General features: G+C 52.5%; 1 protein-coding gene across 1 annotated transcript; it reads right to left on the minus strand.

The window, feature by feature from the left end:
- Nucleotides 1-1,307: 1,307 nt before the first annotated feature.
- On the minus strand, nucleotides 1,308-15,482 carry ADPRS (ADP-ribosylserine hydrolase). Its single transcript, XM_077838129.1, has 6 exons — nucleotides 15,247-15,482; nucleotides 11,083-11,179; nucleotides 9,908-10,115; nucleotides 9,609-9,793; nucleotides 8,294-8,394; nucleotides 1,308-7,698 (listed from the first exon to the last, which is right to left on the minus strand). Exons 1-6 carry the CDS (start codon nucleotides 15,470-15,472, stop codon nucleotides 7,406-7,408), a joined length of 1,110 nt encoding a protein of 369 aa, XP_077694255.1. The 5' UTR covers nucleotides 15,473-15,482; the 3' UTR covers nucleotides 1,308-7,405.
- Between the last annotated feature and the right edge of the window lie 2,125 nt (nucleotides 15,483-17,607).

The raw sequence follows: 17,607 nt of genomic DNA on the forward strand, positions 1-17,607 counted from the left end.
AAGGGGAACACTTTACAGAAGCACCTTTTTATAAGTAAATATTTAAGAAAAAAATCTTTAGGAACAAAAAACATCATTAGTAGCACCTGGCAATAGGATGGGTACCAAATAGTCTCCAAAGCCATTCAGGGAATTTGGGACCCCTGTGATGAACAATGTTCCTTGACCTTGTATTAATTCCTGCATTGGCAAGTCAAAGGGCCAGTTCTATCACATATATTTCTGTAGCCCACAGACTTGTTTGAGCTTATGAACATTATCTGAGAATCCAAGGATGGCACTGCAAGCACGGCTTACATTGCTACTAGCTGATTTCATGGAAGGTTTAGCTATGCTTTCTTTAAGGTGCCATTGATGGACATCTTACTTTTAATGTCTACCTTTCAGGATGTATACACTTTTTTTTCCTTCCCCTTTGGGAACCTATTAAAAAAAAAGCATTCATTCTAACTTTTCATGCATTCATTTTACAACGGTGCTATTATCTACTTAACAATGTTATTTACAAGTATAGTGCAATAAGTCTCTTTGAAAGGTGCACTATTCTGAGTGCAGGTTTCTGTGACTTAGGAAAAAAAATCATTTCACATTTGTCCTGTTACCACCACTTTGCCTCAATAATGCTTGAAATGTCATTGATATTAATATGGGTTACAAGGTTTATTACAGCTTTTGGTATGCACAGCTATTGATCACATGGCTGCTCTGGCCTTTGCTAACTGGAACAATTGAACCCTGTTGCTTTGCAGCTTGTGGTAAGGGTAAAATGGCTACAGACCATTGCATTCAAAAGTTACTAAAGAGATTCTTCTCTTCCTGGTTAGACAGAACGCTGCTGAAGTTAAGCCACATATAATATACTGAATTCCTTTCTACAAAGATGTGTTCCTAAGAAAACAGCTGAAATTCATTCAGTCAATAGCTCAATGTTCATTACTCTCAAATATCAATGATGCCTGTAATATGGCCAAAGGAGAGAAAAAGAGTAAGAATGTGACTTAATATTATTCTCCAGATTTATTGTAGATAACTATTTAAACATAGATTTTTTTTTTTTCTTAAACTACACTGTGTTTGTGTGTCTTGCCATCCAGGGCTTCCATTTATAAAAACACACCCTCCCTGAATTACAAAATAGGAAACAAAAAGAAGGAAGCTAAAGAAAAAACAATACCATAGCCTAACATTTCAGACAGAATCTTTCTGGAATTGGGTCTCCCCTCCCCTTTGTTTTAGTTTTTATTCTGATTTACAGAAGCAGGTTGTGAAGCGATAGAACTTTTAACAAAGACAAATACGGCCTGGTATTTTGAATTCTGTCAGATGTTTTTAATTCCTGAAGGCAGAAGAATGTCAGAGCCATTCATGGCCCAGATTCTGTTGGTAATCGGTTCTTTGATTTCCCATTCAAAATAGGAACCATAAAGACCTAAAATTTGAAGAGGAGGAGCTCAATTCCTCTCTTCAAATCTACACTTGAAAGGACAGTGCCGGCGTGGGGCTTCTGTCTCCTTGGTTTAAATGTATTTTCCTGCAGAGAACCACAATGAACTCAAGTTGATATTAGAGCAGACCCGTTCATTTCAGAGCAAAGAGGTCTCACTCCTTGTACCACGTAACACTGCCAGAGGCAGAGATGGTAACTTACATATGCTACCTGCAGTAGGGTAAGGAACTTCCACACCGTTGAAAATTCACTCAAGGGTGGAAGTTTAAGCCTGTTACTCGACAAAGCAACTTATTTATACTGTGTTCTAACCTACGTTCAGTCCTGGTTTGGTTTTGTTATTAATTCAATCCTCTGGTTCTGGCTGGCAAAAACAGTGACAGAAATGCACATTATAACCAAATGCAAATATTAACTCATTCAGTTCTGTAGAAAATATTTTGCAATTTCACTTTCCCTTCACGTGCAGAGCAGAAACCATAATCAACCTTCTGCAGCTCTATAACCTGTTACGTTTACACAGTAATTGAATGACAATGATATTACACACACAGGGAGGCTAGGAAACGATGCACAGGGTGAAGGAGGGAAGGTGTTCAATAAACCAGATATTGTCAGGAAGATTTCTTTTGAAGTATTTAGTATGTAATATTTGCCAGCGGGAAGGTTTATTTTCTGTCATGGGTGTGAGCACTTGGGATTTTGGTATCAGTCTCACACACACCAAATATGGTTGGGATGGATGAAGTTTGTCAATTTTTAACTATGAAAACTACATTACAGTGTGCATTTTTTATATACAAGTTCTTACTTTTTTTTAAAGTTTGCCTCGAGTATCTTCTTTTCTAACCTAGTATATAGAGGATTTTAGTTTTGTAAAAATACCTATTACATGCACTGTCTGTCATAGTAAAATTGGTTTGAAATGCCTTCTCTTTGATTGTGATCGGAAACTGGCCTCTTCAGAACTAAAACTACAGTACTTGATTGTATTGATGCAACATCAATAAAACTTATTGTATAAAAGATCATCTCAGCTGTGCCTTTGTCCTATTATGATTTATTTGTATTGCAGAAGCACCTACACATAGTAAGAGACAACCCCTGCTCCTGCTTACAGTCTGAACAGGCGAAGGAAAGATTAATATAGCCATTGTCCTGGGGACATGAGGCACAGGAATAGTCCTCCACTCACCCAGGCAGCCCATGTCAGGACTCAGATTTGAACCCACACCTTCTGTAGCACCAGCCAGCACCCAAACTACAAGACGAAGCTTCTGTATTCAAAGTACTACTTCTGAAATACCCTTGTATAAGTCTGGCCATAATCGAAGGTCTCAGCTCATAGTATCCTGCCTGCCCTATGAGCTCTCCTTTGTAATATGCACAGCCTTAGATACAGAAGTCCTCACTTCTCTTCATACAACAGGAACACATCCTGGTCACTGGCAGTGAAACAGGTTTCCCCACAACACCCCACCAATGTGCACCCAAAGGAAGGGGTATTTAAGCCTCCATAGCCCATTCAGTCCATGGTTTATCCATTAAAACTGCCACTGAGTGGACCAATTGGTGGCAAAGGTGCGGGTTGATTTTGGTAACGTAACTGACCCCCTAGGAACTGGAATGAGATCGCAGAACTGGCATAGGCTCAAGGTATCAGCTTTCATTCAAAGCCTGTCACCTCCAGGCTGCCCACTCAATTCAGACTTGGCTTGAGAGAATGAGAATAGGAGAGGGCATCTATCCTGCTCCCTGATCAACACAGGAAACACTTATTCCACATTGCCACTACAGCACTGCAACAGTCTAGAAGTTCCTTAAAGAAGATGGTGAAATTTGGGGCCTTCCAAATATTGCAACATTTTTTCCTCTTTTACCTGGCAATTATTAGGTTGAGGAATTTAAGGCACAAGAGTGAGTGCTCGAGTTTCCTTTCCTGGAAAAATGGGGTTCTGCTAGAAATTAAAAATGAACCCAACGCCAGGAGCTCACTCCCAAGCTACTTCTCAAGGAGAGAGCAGCATGTGCCTTCTATGCTGGGGAAGGAGACAGGAATTTGAAGTAAAAATGCAGAGTTTCTATTCAAGCTTCCAAAAGCTATGAAGAGTACCAGACTGTGCTAACTGGTTATGACCACCCTTGCCACCATAACAAATTCCACTATGTATACGGACCATGCTACCCATTTACCTTCTTCCCCATTAAAAGAAGCCAGTGAGAATGCAGCTCAGTTCTTTGGGCTTTAAGCATCATTGATGATATCAGTTTGTTTTCTTCTGTCCTAATTGGGAATGCTGTTAACTATAGCCAACGAAACACTTGCAGGCAGAAATGTGAATTTTAAGTTGACATGTTCCTTTAAACCCTGTTACATTTAGGGGCGTAAGACACTTTTGGTGCAAGACACTTTTGGTGCACTATACATAATAACTAATCTGAACTGATTCTAGCAGCAAGTCTCCAGCAGTTGACTCCTTTTCACCTATTGCTCCTTATTGCAAATATTTTCTACAAGCAAGACTCTGGAGCGAAAACTCCAGCACTGAAATACTTTGGGGGCATGCAATTGCCACTCAGGGCACGGTATGACTGATGCACTAAACTGCCTCTATCGTTAACAGGCGTTCCGCACTTTTACCATGACACTCACGCCATTCACTGCTTGTAAACAAAAGCAGCCATTGTGAGAACAGTTTTTACAGCAGATTTCAAGAATTAAACTTACTGCAAATGAAGCAGGAGGCCTGGCTCCTCACAAGATGCCACTAATTGGCCTGGAAATGCTTTCAGCCTGCTTTCCGGAGAAACATTTTTAAGAAACCGTAACAAAGCAGTTTCAGGCTGAGTGTTGAAAAAGGGGGGGGGGGGGGGGGGCGCAGAGGCGATAGCCTAAAGCTTTTCCTATGATTCCCCTTGTAATTTAGCCTCGCAAGGGGCTGGCTGCCCCCATACATGGAAATATATAGGCAGAGGGTAAAACTATAAATAGAATGACATACAATAAAGCCCAAAGGTGGCATTTAAAGTGCAGTTATGATCTAGTAAAATTACTGTCAACTTATCACATTAGTGCACTTAGGACTATTTTTGCACCCAGTGCAGCTTCCCCCACCAATGCTGCTCGGTAAAGGCCAAAATCAGTCATGTGAAGGGAGATGGGAGCAGGGCTAATTTCAGAACTGTTATCATCGGCGAGGCAAGATCTGGGAAAACGCAAACAGGATCATTCCCAAATCCCACATTGTGATGGCATCAGCACAAACACCTTTGCACATAACGCAGGGTAAAGGCTAAATACCCTCTGCACTGAAATAACTAGTTGCACTAAAATTTAAAGCTGTCTGCAATATTATAACAACGAAACCCAAGGAGAGGGGACAGATCTCTCTGCTCCTGCTAACAGACCCAATGGTCTCATGCAGTGTCCCAGCTTCACAGGTGGACAGGGCTTGGCAAATTACAACTACGGGCGACACCCACAGGGTACTTTCCAGCCAATTATACTGCAGCTTACAGGAGGTGACTGCAGAGGAAATTTGATACTGAGGAAGCCTAGAAAGCTACAGTAAGAATGTGGGGAGCCCAGACAGGAAGGTGATGGGAAAGTAATGGTTTTCCTGTTGTGTTAAGGCATCATTTATAAATCTGGCTCCAAGTCCCTTACTCAGCCCATCAACTATAGCTCCGGTGATGTTCATGACTCATCATCACATGCACTACACAAGCCTGAGTGCAGTTTCTTTGCTGGGAGCCTGTCTGGTCACAGATGTTTGGACATATGGGAAATGCTGCTGGGGACTAACATCTGCTCTGGCTGAAGTGCACTGAGCTTTTTACCAGTAGATGAATTGTGCTCTGCATGAACGTCAAAGGACCCAGGAAAAGACCAGGACCTGGTTGGCAGAGCTGTGAAAGAGGACACAGAAGATGACCAAGGCCTTCTGCAGCTGAGCTATCACTTTCACTGCAACACTTCAAGAGCCTGCCACTGATGCACAAGGTTTCCACACAGGAAAATCCCATCCCTACACACCACCGCTGGAGAACAGGCTCCAGTCCAATCAGTCTGTGCAAATGTGCATACAGATTTTCCCTACTGGGTTCCAAGTTCAGCTACAGTTGAACGGCCAGGAATTTCTACCCCAGCTAGGAAAGGCTCCACAGGCGAAGCACGTATAAAGAACATCTCTTTGTCCAAGTCATCCAAACTTTAGTTTGCTACCTAAAGAGGCTGAGGTCAGGTAAGCCTCCAGGCTAATGGCTGACTTATGCAACACAACTCCTTTACTTTGATAATTAGCCACTGTTCCTGTATTTTCCTTCAACGATCCTAAGTGATTTGATTACTTTTAAGAAAAACAGCCTCTGCATGTTTTATGGTGCACATTTCAATCCTAGCTTAGGAAAATCTAGAATTTATAAACAGCTAACTTGTGCAAGCTCCACAATTTCTTTCTATTCAAAAGAAAAACAAGATCAGTTTAAACAGAAAATTTGTTTTTAAATGTCTTCCTTGAAAATTCTGAAGTCTCTTTCAGAATCTCTTGAAGACATGTTTTACTTCTCAGATCTGCAGCATAGTCTATAAATATAGTGGGCCCATAATTCCACATATTTATAGGACAAATAGTCGTGTGTATACGGAAAATCCATTAAAGCTTCATGCAATAGACTGGTACTCTAGGGAAGCAAAGTACAGGAAAGGTGAGGAATAACCCAATTACAACCAGATTGTTCATATGTACACACAATAACTTTCTGCAGACATCAACAGGAAATAAGCCCCCTATTAGTAATGTGTTCACTTCCCAGCTTTAGTAAAATATATATATGTAAAGTTACTTTGGAACATTTGGATTTATACCCATTTCCATATGATAGCTGCCTGCAAACAGGATGGTTTTTATTTCTTTGTTTTCTGTAATTACTATGGACATTTCAAAACACATTATTTACACAATTCAGCTTGCATACAGACTCAGATTATTTCCTCTCTGCCTGCTTGACTGGGCACATTTTTAAACACCCTGCTGCAGAACACTGTTTTCTAATACATCCTCTACCATTTGTAGGGTCTCCTAGTACGTGAGCCCTTTCTTAACAGAAGTGAATTCTCAACTGAAACTGTCCTTCTGTCCACTTATAGACAATCCCAACCATGTGCAGAGGTTGAAAGCAATTAGAGTTGCATCCTCTTCCCATAGAAGTCACTCGAATTTTTGTCACTGACTTCCCTGGGACCAAGATTTAGGCCTAAGGTACCACTAGGTTTTACTACATCTCTTCCCACTGATTTACTAGTGACCTAGCCACATGCACTGGACACCAGGTGTACAGAATGGGGTGCAAGCATAGCACACTACTGATTAGGCACTGGGAGGAGAGCAAAGCAAGAGCAGCATTCTGGAAGGTCGCAATCTGGTGCATAAAGCAATCAAAAGTTTAGGGAGTCAGGCACAGGTGTAATGCAGAGAGTAAAGACAACAAAAGAATTGAAAGATGGGTACAGCGCAACCCAAGTGCTTCCTGAAGGTTAGACTGTGAACATCTGAATAGAAGTCTGTGGAATCTGGAAACAGATGACAGGAAGATGGTTCCTGAATTTAGACCCAGGAAGCTTGGACAAGTCGTATGACAGAACGAGACGCTGACAGGAGAGGTGGCCTTGGTAAGAAGCAGAAATCTCATCAGAAACCAGATATTGCCTTTGTGCTTTGGTGGGACAAATTCCATCGTCCAAAGCTCTCCGTGCAAGCACCCTCCAGATCAATTGTAACAGAAAAACAAGGTCCAAGTCTCACTTCTACCATCCGACACATGACAACAAGTGCCATTCTGGAGTTGACCAGGATACAGATCATTAAAGACAAGGTCGACCCATTTGCTATGGATCTGATCAGTGAGGCAGAGGTAGCCACTTGCTTTAACCTTGGCACAAGACACCACTTCTGTGGCTCAAAGTCGTTGGCTGTAGAGTTCGTGCAAGCTATTTGCCAGCATCTCTGTCTCTTGAAAAGCTTCGCAGCTCTGCTCCCAGCACGGGGGTACCTGCTCCTCCCCATAATACGCTCCTGCAATGGCTCCAGCCATGGTAGCTATAGTATCTGTGTCTCCACCCAGCGAGATGCAGTAGATGATGACCCTCTGTAGGTTGTTGTAGTGATGAGGAATATCTGGGTCGGATTTCATGGAGCGCAAGAAGGAGTAAATCGCAGTGGGGACAGACTCCAGAGCAGCAATGCCATTGCCTGTTAATGAAACCAACCACACTCAGTGACAGAGCAGGACAGTTACATCTCTAACCTTCCACAACAGAATCCCTTCCCTTTAGTTCATGAGCTTGTCTTACGGCAATTTCAAACTTTAATATGGCTGCTTCAAGCTAGCTGAAGTGTGAATAGATGCTATGCAAGTTTCCTTCCATCCCATGCTCTCTGCTGGTCTCGTTCCTGATCAGCACGCCCCTACCACTCCAGTCAGGGAACATGCACCGAACTAGCCCATGCACAGCCCTAACCTGTAACATCCCTGGGTTGCCAGGTGTCCAGAAGGAAGTTCTGACTGATGGACTGTCATTAACAGGAGATCTTGGAAAATTAGGCATTATTATTCTCTTGGAAAGATAGCCTTTCATCCACCAAGGCTGCCCTCGGGGAGGGAGTCATTGCAGAGTGACTCACACACTTACTCTTTCCACAGGGAGTGCACAAGCAGTCTTTGCAACACATCCAACCCCCGCTGGTCTGGCGAGCAAGAAATCCAGGAAAGCACTAACCACAGGCTCCCTAAGCTGGCCCAGCCCCATGGCTTTTCCGGAATCCCTGTAGGAAGAAAGGTGCTTACCTAACTCAAGCAATACATCTGACTTAGGAATGGTGCTAAGCTCCAAAAATTCCTTGATCTTCTTAAGACGCCTTGAAAATGGTAATTCCTCAAAACCCATCCTGGAGACAAGAGACAGGAATGTAACAAATGCTCTGCTCCAGTGACTTCTCCCTTCCTGCCACCAGGGAGCAATCTGCATGATTTGATCTAATACAATCCAGCATGTGAAGAGGTGTCCAGAGGGCTCCCAGGAGGCAGACCTTCCAGAAGACGAAACATTAGTGGCTATATATATGCGGCTGTAGGAGTGAATCTTCCCACATTTCCAGGTGTTTGAACCATGGCCTTGTCTACTGAGACCTCCTGTACAAATGCGGAGAACGAGCAAGAACCTCAAAGCAAAGCTGTTCTGAGAGCATGTCAAACTGAAATGAATGAATGAGGGCTTCAGAGGAGGAGAGAAAAGGACTCATCTTACCAGTCTGCAGCAAGTCCACTCTCTTGGAAAGGCCAGATATGGGAAGAGGATGAACTGAAGTTCAAGTTGCAGTGGGGAGAGATTTAGGTTGGATATTAGGAAAAACTTTTTCACTAGGAGGGTGGTGAAACACTGGAATGTGTTACCTAGGGAGGTGGTGGAATCCCCTTCCTTAGAAGGGGATTTCCTTGACAGAGCCCTGGCTGGGATGATTTAGTTGGATTGGTCCTGCTCTGGGCAGGGGATTGGACTAGATGGCCTCCAGAGGTCCCTTCCAACTCTGTGATTCTATGATTCTATGAAGTCTCACAAATTGCTTACAGAACAGGGAGGAGAAGCTAGACCTAGCAGCATGCAGCCATCAGAGCAATAACCCAACTGACTGGACGGCTTTTATGAATCACAGCCACACTCTTCCACTCCATAAAGGAACTGGTTTGGACTGAGGGGGAGAGGCAGAGGGAAATGGAACCTGGAGGAGTTTCTCATTCCTCACTCTAAGGACATTCACACTGGGACAGACTGGGAGATGTGCTCATGGCAGCTGAGTGTGTGGCAAGAAAGGCTCTGCAAGCTGCTTCTAGAGAGAGGCAATGAGTCTGTATTTTTCAAACACATGAGTTTCCCAGTCACAGGAAAAGCCATGCAGCTAAAATCAAAACACAGCCTAATGACATGAAGGAAAATCTCACTTCCCATGCACAGAATATCATCGAGACAGGACAGAATGCAATCTATGAGGCATTAGGTAGACAGCTGTACAGAGTCAAGAGAAAGACACTGCTGTGAACTAGATCAAATTCCATATGGGGTACACAATGCAACTAGTAGAGGGGCTTACTCAGCCCTACTTACGCTCGTGCATCAGCCAAAGATTTATCATCTGCCTCCACATCCTCCATGTGGCCGATCAGCTGCTCCAGGAAGCTCTCCCGGCTGAGCTCTCCCTGCAAGGCCAAGTGCACTGCCAGAGCCTGCAGGATGGCTCCGTTATAGCCAAGTGAGTTGGCATGGGTCAACTCAGCGCTGAGCTTCGCAAACTGTGAATTAAAAAAAAATCATTAGGAAACCAGAGTGAAAGATAATCACCAAACCCCATCCCATCAGCAGAGATCTGGGAGCCCCAGTGCCTGAACAACCCCCCTGCAACGCACCTTCTTCACATCCTGAACATCAGGGTAAATCAGCGAAATGCCTGCTACCCTCATAGCACCACCATTCCCGTAGGAGCCTTTCCCATTAAACTGCACTCGGGCTGGCTCAAACACATCACTGCACTTGGGGCTCAGAAGTTTCTTGAACACTTTGACGACTGCCATCCCATAGCCCCGATCCGGCTCCTTCTTATGCTCCTCAGCAAATCTGCCAAAGGTAAAACAGCAGCAATTACACAGGAATTAGAAAAACCACACTGGACAAGGACAGTGTCAACTTACATTTGGTCTGCTACTAAAATCTTTTTTTGAAAGAAGCTTTTATAAAGCCTTATTATTATTTGCATCAGAGTAACATCCAGAGATCTCAGCAAGTATCATGGCCCCACTGCGCTAGGTGCTGTACAAATATGTACCATAGAAAGAAAAATCCCTGCCCCAAAGACCTAGGTGGATGAGGATAACAGAGGTTGGACCCTGTGGTTGTACTAACTACATCTATTTGTGGAAATCACTAGTTTCAGCTCTTGACTTTTTGATTGTTTTAAGATATACTTTAAAAAATAACTGGAAACATTTTTACTAGTCACACGTAGGCAGAAATATTGTTTGTTCAAGTCCAATGAAGGCAGTTTTTAAACAATTACACCTTTGCCTTTCAGCATTTGAAACCCAAACACTTCAGCACCAAGTATCTGAAAGGGAAACTGACTATAAAACAAACTGACTTCATGGATTTTCATTGCCCAAAGCTCAGGGAAGTGCAAAAAGGAAACAGTATACAAACCAATAAGTACACTGGAAAGGAAACAATTCTGAAAAACTGAACTGCTTTTAACAACAAAAGTATACGAACTTGTTTGCTTACAACACAAGTGGTACATTGACAATTTCCCCCGTTTAGTTTCAACATCAGATTTGAGATGCCGCTCTAATGACACTGAAGTCAATGAGAATCTAGTAGGGCACAAACCCTGCAGGCACAGGCCAAATTGCAGCATTGGGGCCATGCTCTTTTTAGTCTTTCCACACAAATAGGCGGCCACTTCAGACGGAATTCCTCTGCACTTTCCTGGACTGAATGGGAACAGCTCAAAGTGGCTGCTTAGCTTTCACTCTCTATTACTTGCAAAAGCAACACAGATCTCCCTGTTGTGCTGACTGCAGCTCCTTACCTCCTGGCCATATCAACTTCATCAAACTCTCCCTTGGCTAACAGGGACCGCACCACACACCTGGCCATGGCTGTGTCATCTGTGTAGCAGAGCGTTTCTGAAAGAGAAGACAAAAATACCAGATGATCATCCAAACACCAAGAGGTCCCATTGCCCCTCTAGAATCCCAGTCCCATTTCTCTACTGCCAGGGGAATTCTCTGTGAATCTGGAGTGTAAAAGACTTGGCTGTATTTCCAGACACTCAGGGTTCGGGCCCCGCGAGGGAGGGAGAACGGGACACAGGGGGTGCGGGGGTGGAGTTCAGGCCCCGCGAGGGTGCGGGAACGGGACACAGGGGGTGCGGGGGGGGGGGGGGGTTCGGGCCCCGCGAGGGTGCGGGAACGGAACACAGGGGGTGCGGGGGGGGGGTTCGGGCCCCACGAGGGTGCGGGAACGGGACACAGGGGGTGCGGGGGGGTTTCGGGCCCCACGAGGGTGCGGGAACGGGACACAGGGGGTGCGGGGGGGGGGGTTCGGGCCCCGCGAGGGAGGGGGAACGGGACACAGGGGGTGCGGGGGGGGGGGTTCGGGCCCCGCGAGGGAAGGGAAACGGGACACAGGGGGTGCGGGGGGGGGGGTTCGGGCCCCGCGAGGGAGGGGGAACGGGACACAGGGGGTGCGGGGGGGGTTCGGGCCCCGCGAGGGAGGGGGAACGGGACACAGGGGGTGCGGGGGGGGGTTCGGGCCCCGCGAGGGGGGGAACGGGACACACGGGGTGCGGGGGGGGGTTCGGGTCCCGCGAGGGGGGGGGAAACGGGACACAGGGGGTGCGGCGGGGGGATTCGGGCCCCGCAAGGGAGAAGGAACGGGACACAGGGGGTGCGGGGGGGGTTCGGGCCCTGAGAGGGAGGGGGAACGGGACACAGGGGGTGCGGCAGGGGGATTCGGGCCCCGCGAGGGGGGGGAACGGGACACAGGGGGTGCGGCGGGGGGATTCGGGCCCCGCGAGGGGGGGGGGAACGGGACACAGGGGGTGCGGCGGGGGGATTCGGGCCCCGCGAGGGGGGGGGGAACGGGACACAGGGGGTGCGGCGGGGGGATTCGGGCCCCGCGAGGGGGGGGGAACGGGACACAGGGGGTGCGGGGGGGGGGGGTTCGGGCCCCGCGAGGGGGGGGAAACGGGACAAGGGGGGGGGATTCGGGCCCCGTGAGGGGGGGGGAACGGGACACAGAGGGTGCGGGGGGGGGTTCGGGTCCCGCGAGGGGGGGGGGAAACGGGACACAGGGGGTGCAGCGGGGGGATTCGGGCCCCGCGAGGGAGAAGGAACGGGACACAGGGGGTGCGGGGGGGGGGGGGGTTCGGGCCCCGCGAGGGGGGGGGAAACGGGACACGGGGGGGGGTTCGGGCCCCGCGAGGGGGGGGAAACGGGACACAGGGGGTGCGGGGGGGGGTTCGGGCCCCGCGGGGGGGGGGAAACGGGACACAGGGAATGCGGCGGGGGGATTCGGGCCCCGCGAGGGTGGGGGAACGGGACACAGGGGGTGCGGGGGGGGGGGTTCGGGCCCCGCGAGGGAGGGGGAACGGGACACAGGGGGTGCGGCAGGGGGATTCGGGCCCCGCGGGGGGGGGAACGGGACACAGGAGGTGCGGGGGGGGTTCGGGCCCCGCGAGGGGGGGAACGGGACACAGGGGGTGCGGCGGGGGGATTCGGGCCCCGCGAGGGGGGGGGAACGGGACACAGGGGGTGCGGCGGGGGGATTCGGGCCCCGCGAGGGGGGGGAACGGGACACAGGGGGTGCGGGGGGGGTTCGGGTCCCGCGAGGGGGGGGGGGAAACGGGACACAGGGGGTGCGGCGGGGGGATTCGGGCCCCGCGAGGGAGAAGGAACGGGACACAGGGGGTGCGGGGGGGGGGGGGTTCGGGCCCCGCGAGGGGGGGGAAACGGGACAAGGGGGGGGGATTCGGGCCCCGTGAGGGGGGGGGAACGGGACACAGAGGGTGCGGGGGGGGGTTCGGGTCCCGCGAGGGGGGGGGGAAACGGGACACAGGGGGTGCGGCGGGGGGATTCGGGCCCCGCGAGGGAGAAGGAACGGGACACAGGGGGTGCGGGGGGGGGGGGTTCGGGCCCCGCGAGGGGGGGGAAACGGGACACGGGGGGGGGTTCGGGCCCCGCGAGGGGGGGGAAACGGGACACAGGGGGTGCGGGGGGGGGGTTCGGGCCCCGCGGGGGGGGGGGGGAAACGGGACACAGGGAATGCGGCGGGGGGATTCGGGCCCAGCGAGGGTGGGGGAACGGGACACAGGGGGTGCGGGGGGGGGGTTCGGGCCCCGCGAGGGAGGGGGAACGGGACACAGGGGGTGCGGCGGGGGGTTCGGGCCCCGCGGGGGGGGGAACGGGACACAGGAGGTGCGGGGGGGGTTCGGGCCCCGCGAGGGGGGGAACGGGACACAGGAGGTGCGGGGGGGGTTCAGGCCCCACGAGGGAGAAGGAACGGGACACAGGGAGTGCGGGGGGGGGGTTCGGGCCCCACGAGGGAGGGGGAACGGGACACAGGGAATGCGGCGGGGGGATTCGGGCCCCGCGAGGGAGGGGGAACGGGACACAGGGGGTGCGGGGGGGGGGGTTCGGGCCCCGCGAGGGAGGGGGAACGGGACACAGGGGTTGCGGGGGGGGGGGTTCGGGCCCCGCGAGGGAGGGGGAACGGGACACAGGGGTTGCGGCGGGGGGTTCGGGCCCCGCGAGGGAGGGGGAACGGGACACAGGGGTTGCGGCGGGGGGTTCGGGCCCCGCGAGGGAGGGGGAACGGGACACAGGAGGTGCGGGGGGGGGTTCGGGCCCCACGAGGGAGAAGGAACGGGACACAGGGGGTGCGGGGGGGGGAACGGGACACAGGAGGTGCGGGCGGGGTTCAGGCCCCACGAGGGAGAAGGAACGGGACACAGGGGGTGCGGGGGGGGAACGGGACACAGGGGGTGCGGGGGGGATTCAGGCCCCACGAGGGAGAAGGAACGGGACACAGGGGTTGCGGCGGGGGGTTCGGCCCCCGCGAGGGGGGGGAACGGGACACAGGGGGTGGGGTTCGGGCCCCGCGAGGGAGGGGGAACTGGACACAGGGGGTGCGGGGGAGGGTTTGGGGCCCCGCGAGGGAGGGGAAACGGGACACAGGGGGTGCGGGGGGGGGAACGGGACACAGGGGGTGCGGGGGGGGTTCGGGCCCCGCGAGGGAGGGGGAACGGGACACGGGGGTGCAGGGGGGGGTTGGGGCCCCGCGAGGGAGGGGGAACGGGACACAGGGGGTGCGGGGGGGGGTTGGGGCCCCGCGAGGGAGGGGGAACGGGACACAGGGGGTGCGGGGGGGGGGTTTGGGGCCCCGCGAGGGAGGGGGAACGGGACACAGGGGGTGCGGGGGGGGGTTGGGGCCCCGCGAGGGAGGGGGAACGGGACACAGGGGGTGCGGGGGGGGTTCGGGCCCCGCGAGGGAGGGGGAACGGGACACGGGGGTGCGGGGGGGGGTTGGGGCCCCGCGAGGGAGGGGGAACGGGACACAGGGGGTGCGGGGGGGGGTTGGGGCCCCGCGAGGGAGGGGGAACGGGACACAGGGGGTGCGGGGGGGGGTTGGGGCCCCGCGAGGGAGGGGGAACGGGACACAGGGGGTGCGGGGGGGGTTGGGGCCCCGCGAGGGAGGGGGAACGGGACACAGGGGGTGCGGGGGGGGGTTGGGGCCCCGCGAGGGAGGGGGAACGGGACACGGGGGTGCGGGGGGGGTTCGGGCCCCGCGAGGGAGGGGGAACTGGACACAGGGGGTGCGGGGGAGGGTTTGGGGCCCCGCGAGGGAGGGGGAACGGGACACAGGGGGTGCGGGGGGGGGTTGGGGCCCCGCGAGGGAGGGGGAACGGGACACAGGGGGTGCGGGGGGGGGTTGGGGCCCCGCGAGGGAGGGGGAACTGGACACAGGGGGTGCGGGGGAGGGTTTGGGGCCCCGCGAGGGAGGGGGAACGGGACACAGGCGGTGCGGGGGGGGGTTGGGGCCCCGCGAGGGAGGGGGAACGGGACACAGGGGGTGCGGGGGGGATTCAGGCCCCACGAGGGAGAAGGAACGGGACACAGGGGGTGCGGGGGGGGTTCGGGCCCAGGGGGTGCGGGGGGACCCCCGGCGGCGTGAGCCCCGGCGCGGCCCCCACCTCTGCTCGCCGCCTCCTGGGCGCTGCCCCCGGCCCGGCCCGGCGGCTCCAGGCCGCGGAGGTAGCGCAGCAGCTCAGGCAGCCCCACCACGTCCCTGCCCTCGAAGGCGGCGCCCAGGCAGTCCCCGAGCAGCGCCCCGGCCAGGCAGCCCCGGAACCGGCCGCGGGCCGGGGGGAGCCGCGGGGGGACCCGGCCCAGGGAGCCGCCCGCCAGCGCCGCCGCCATCTTCCTCCGGCCGAGCGCAGGGGGCGGGGCTAGGGCCTGGGGGAGTGGCGACCTGAGGGGAAGAGGGCGTGGTTCCAGGGGAGGGCGAGGCTGGAGCAGGGGGCGGGGCTAGGACCTGGGGGAGTGGCGACCTGAGAGGAAGGGGGCGTGGTTCCAGGGGAGGGCGGGGCTAGATCAGGGGGCGGGGCTAGGGCCTGGGGGAGTGGCGACCTGAGAGGAAGGAGGCGTGGTTCCAGGGGAGGGTGGGGCTAGAGCATGGGGCGGGGCTAAAGCGCGGGAGCGGTGACCTAGGAGGGGGCGGGGCCCCAGGGAAGGGCGGGGCTAGAGCAGAGGGCAGGTGGGGCTAGGATTTGGGAGGGGTGGGGCCAGGGCCCCAAGGGGAGGAGACTGGAGGTGGGCCCCAGCTCAGGAGTTGAGGAAGCTCCTGCTGGACCCTAAGGGAGGTTGGGGTCTGTGCCCTGGGCATGGGGCTGGGGGGAGAAGTCGCTCAGCAGCACTCACGGCGGGGTGCTCCTACGTTCCTGCCCTTCCTTTTTCCTCCAGACTTGGATCCACAGTGAAGGAGTTACCACTAGTGATATCTAAATCTCATTTAGGGTAACCAGACACCAAGTGTGATAAATCGGGAGGGGGTTAGGGGGGAATAGGCACCTATCTAAGAAAAAGCCCAAAAGAGGGGGACTGTCCCTATAAAATCAGGACAGCTGGTCACCCTAATCCCATTAGGCTTGAGAGGTGACCCCAGCTGAGAACTAGAGCAGTTCATACCCCTCAGAGCAGTTGTTTCAGGCTGCCTGTAGCCTACCACCGACAACATTACATTAAAAAACAACAAGGAATCTTTGTGTCACCTTAGAGACTAACATTTGTTTGGGCATAAGCTTTCATGGGCTGGAACCCACTTCATGAGATACATCGAGTGAAAATACAGGAGCAGGTATAAATACACGAAAGGATGAGGGTTGCTTTACCAAGTGTGAGGTCAGTCTAATGAGATAAATCAATTAACAGCAGGATACCAAGGGAGGAAAAATAACTTTTGAAGTGGTTGGGTCATTACAAAACCTAGATTTAATTTCCCCAATACTAATTTTTCCTTACTGTTACTTCAAAATTTATTTTTCCTCCCTTGTTAATTGATTTATCTTGTTAGACTGACCTCACACTTTCCCCGTTTCCACTTGACCCCCCATCCTTTCGTATATTTATACCTGCTCCTGTATTTTCATTCCATGCATCTGACAAAGTGGGTTTTAAGCCACGAAAGCTTATGCCCAAATAAATTTGTTAGTCTCTAAGGTGCCACAAGGGCTCCTCGTTATTTTTGCTGATACAGACTAACACGGCTGCTACTCTGAAACATTACATTAGTTTATAGCTGGGTCCCTGATAGCAGGTTTCCTACGCTACCCCAAGGACTCTACTGACGCTGTGTCTAGCCCGGGTTTTTAGCCACCAGTATAGCTACTGTAGTGCAAATGCCTAACCGAGGCATAGTACAAGTGCCTCTTTACAATACTATACCTGAATGCATCCGATGAACTGAGCTGCAGCTCACGAAAGCTTATGCTCAAATAAATTTGTTTGTCTCTAAGGTGCCACAAGTCCTCCTTTTCTTTTTGCGAATACAGACTAATACGGCTGCTACTCTGAAACCTATACCTACACTGTTACACGAAGGATTTGCATAACCCCCAGACTGTGGCTAGAAACCCCAGAGTAGACAGGACTTTTTAATAAACTGAATGCTTAGATTCTAGAGCGGAAGACAGCAGCCACTATGAAAAATCCCAGGCTGGTAGACATGCCATGAACCTGCCTAAGTTGATCCCTAGTTGACAGGTATGAAGATGTTGGGTTTCCCCTGAATTCCGGTCCTGCAAACTCACCTTGACATCTGGAAATCAAGCTGGGTTCCTTTCTACAGGGCCCACGGCTGTAGCATCTGCACACCATAAACACATTTAATGCTGGTGATAAAGAATGAGCCAGAGACAGACAAGGCGGCAGGCCAAATGCTGATCCCAATTTCACACGCATAACAAGTTTAGATTGCAAGCTCTCTGGCACAGCAACTTTGTATTTTTGGGTGTGTAGACAGGACCTAGCATATGGTGAGTGAGCACTGCTGGGAC

Source organism: Eretmochelys imbricata, chromosome 19 (genome assembly GCF_965152235.1).
Source record: "Eretmochelys imbricata isolate rEreImb1 chromosome 19, rEreImb1.hap1, whole genome shotgun sequence".
NCBI lineage: Eukaryota > Metazoa > Chordata > Testudines > Cheloniidae > Eretmochelys > Eretmochelys imbricata.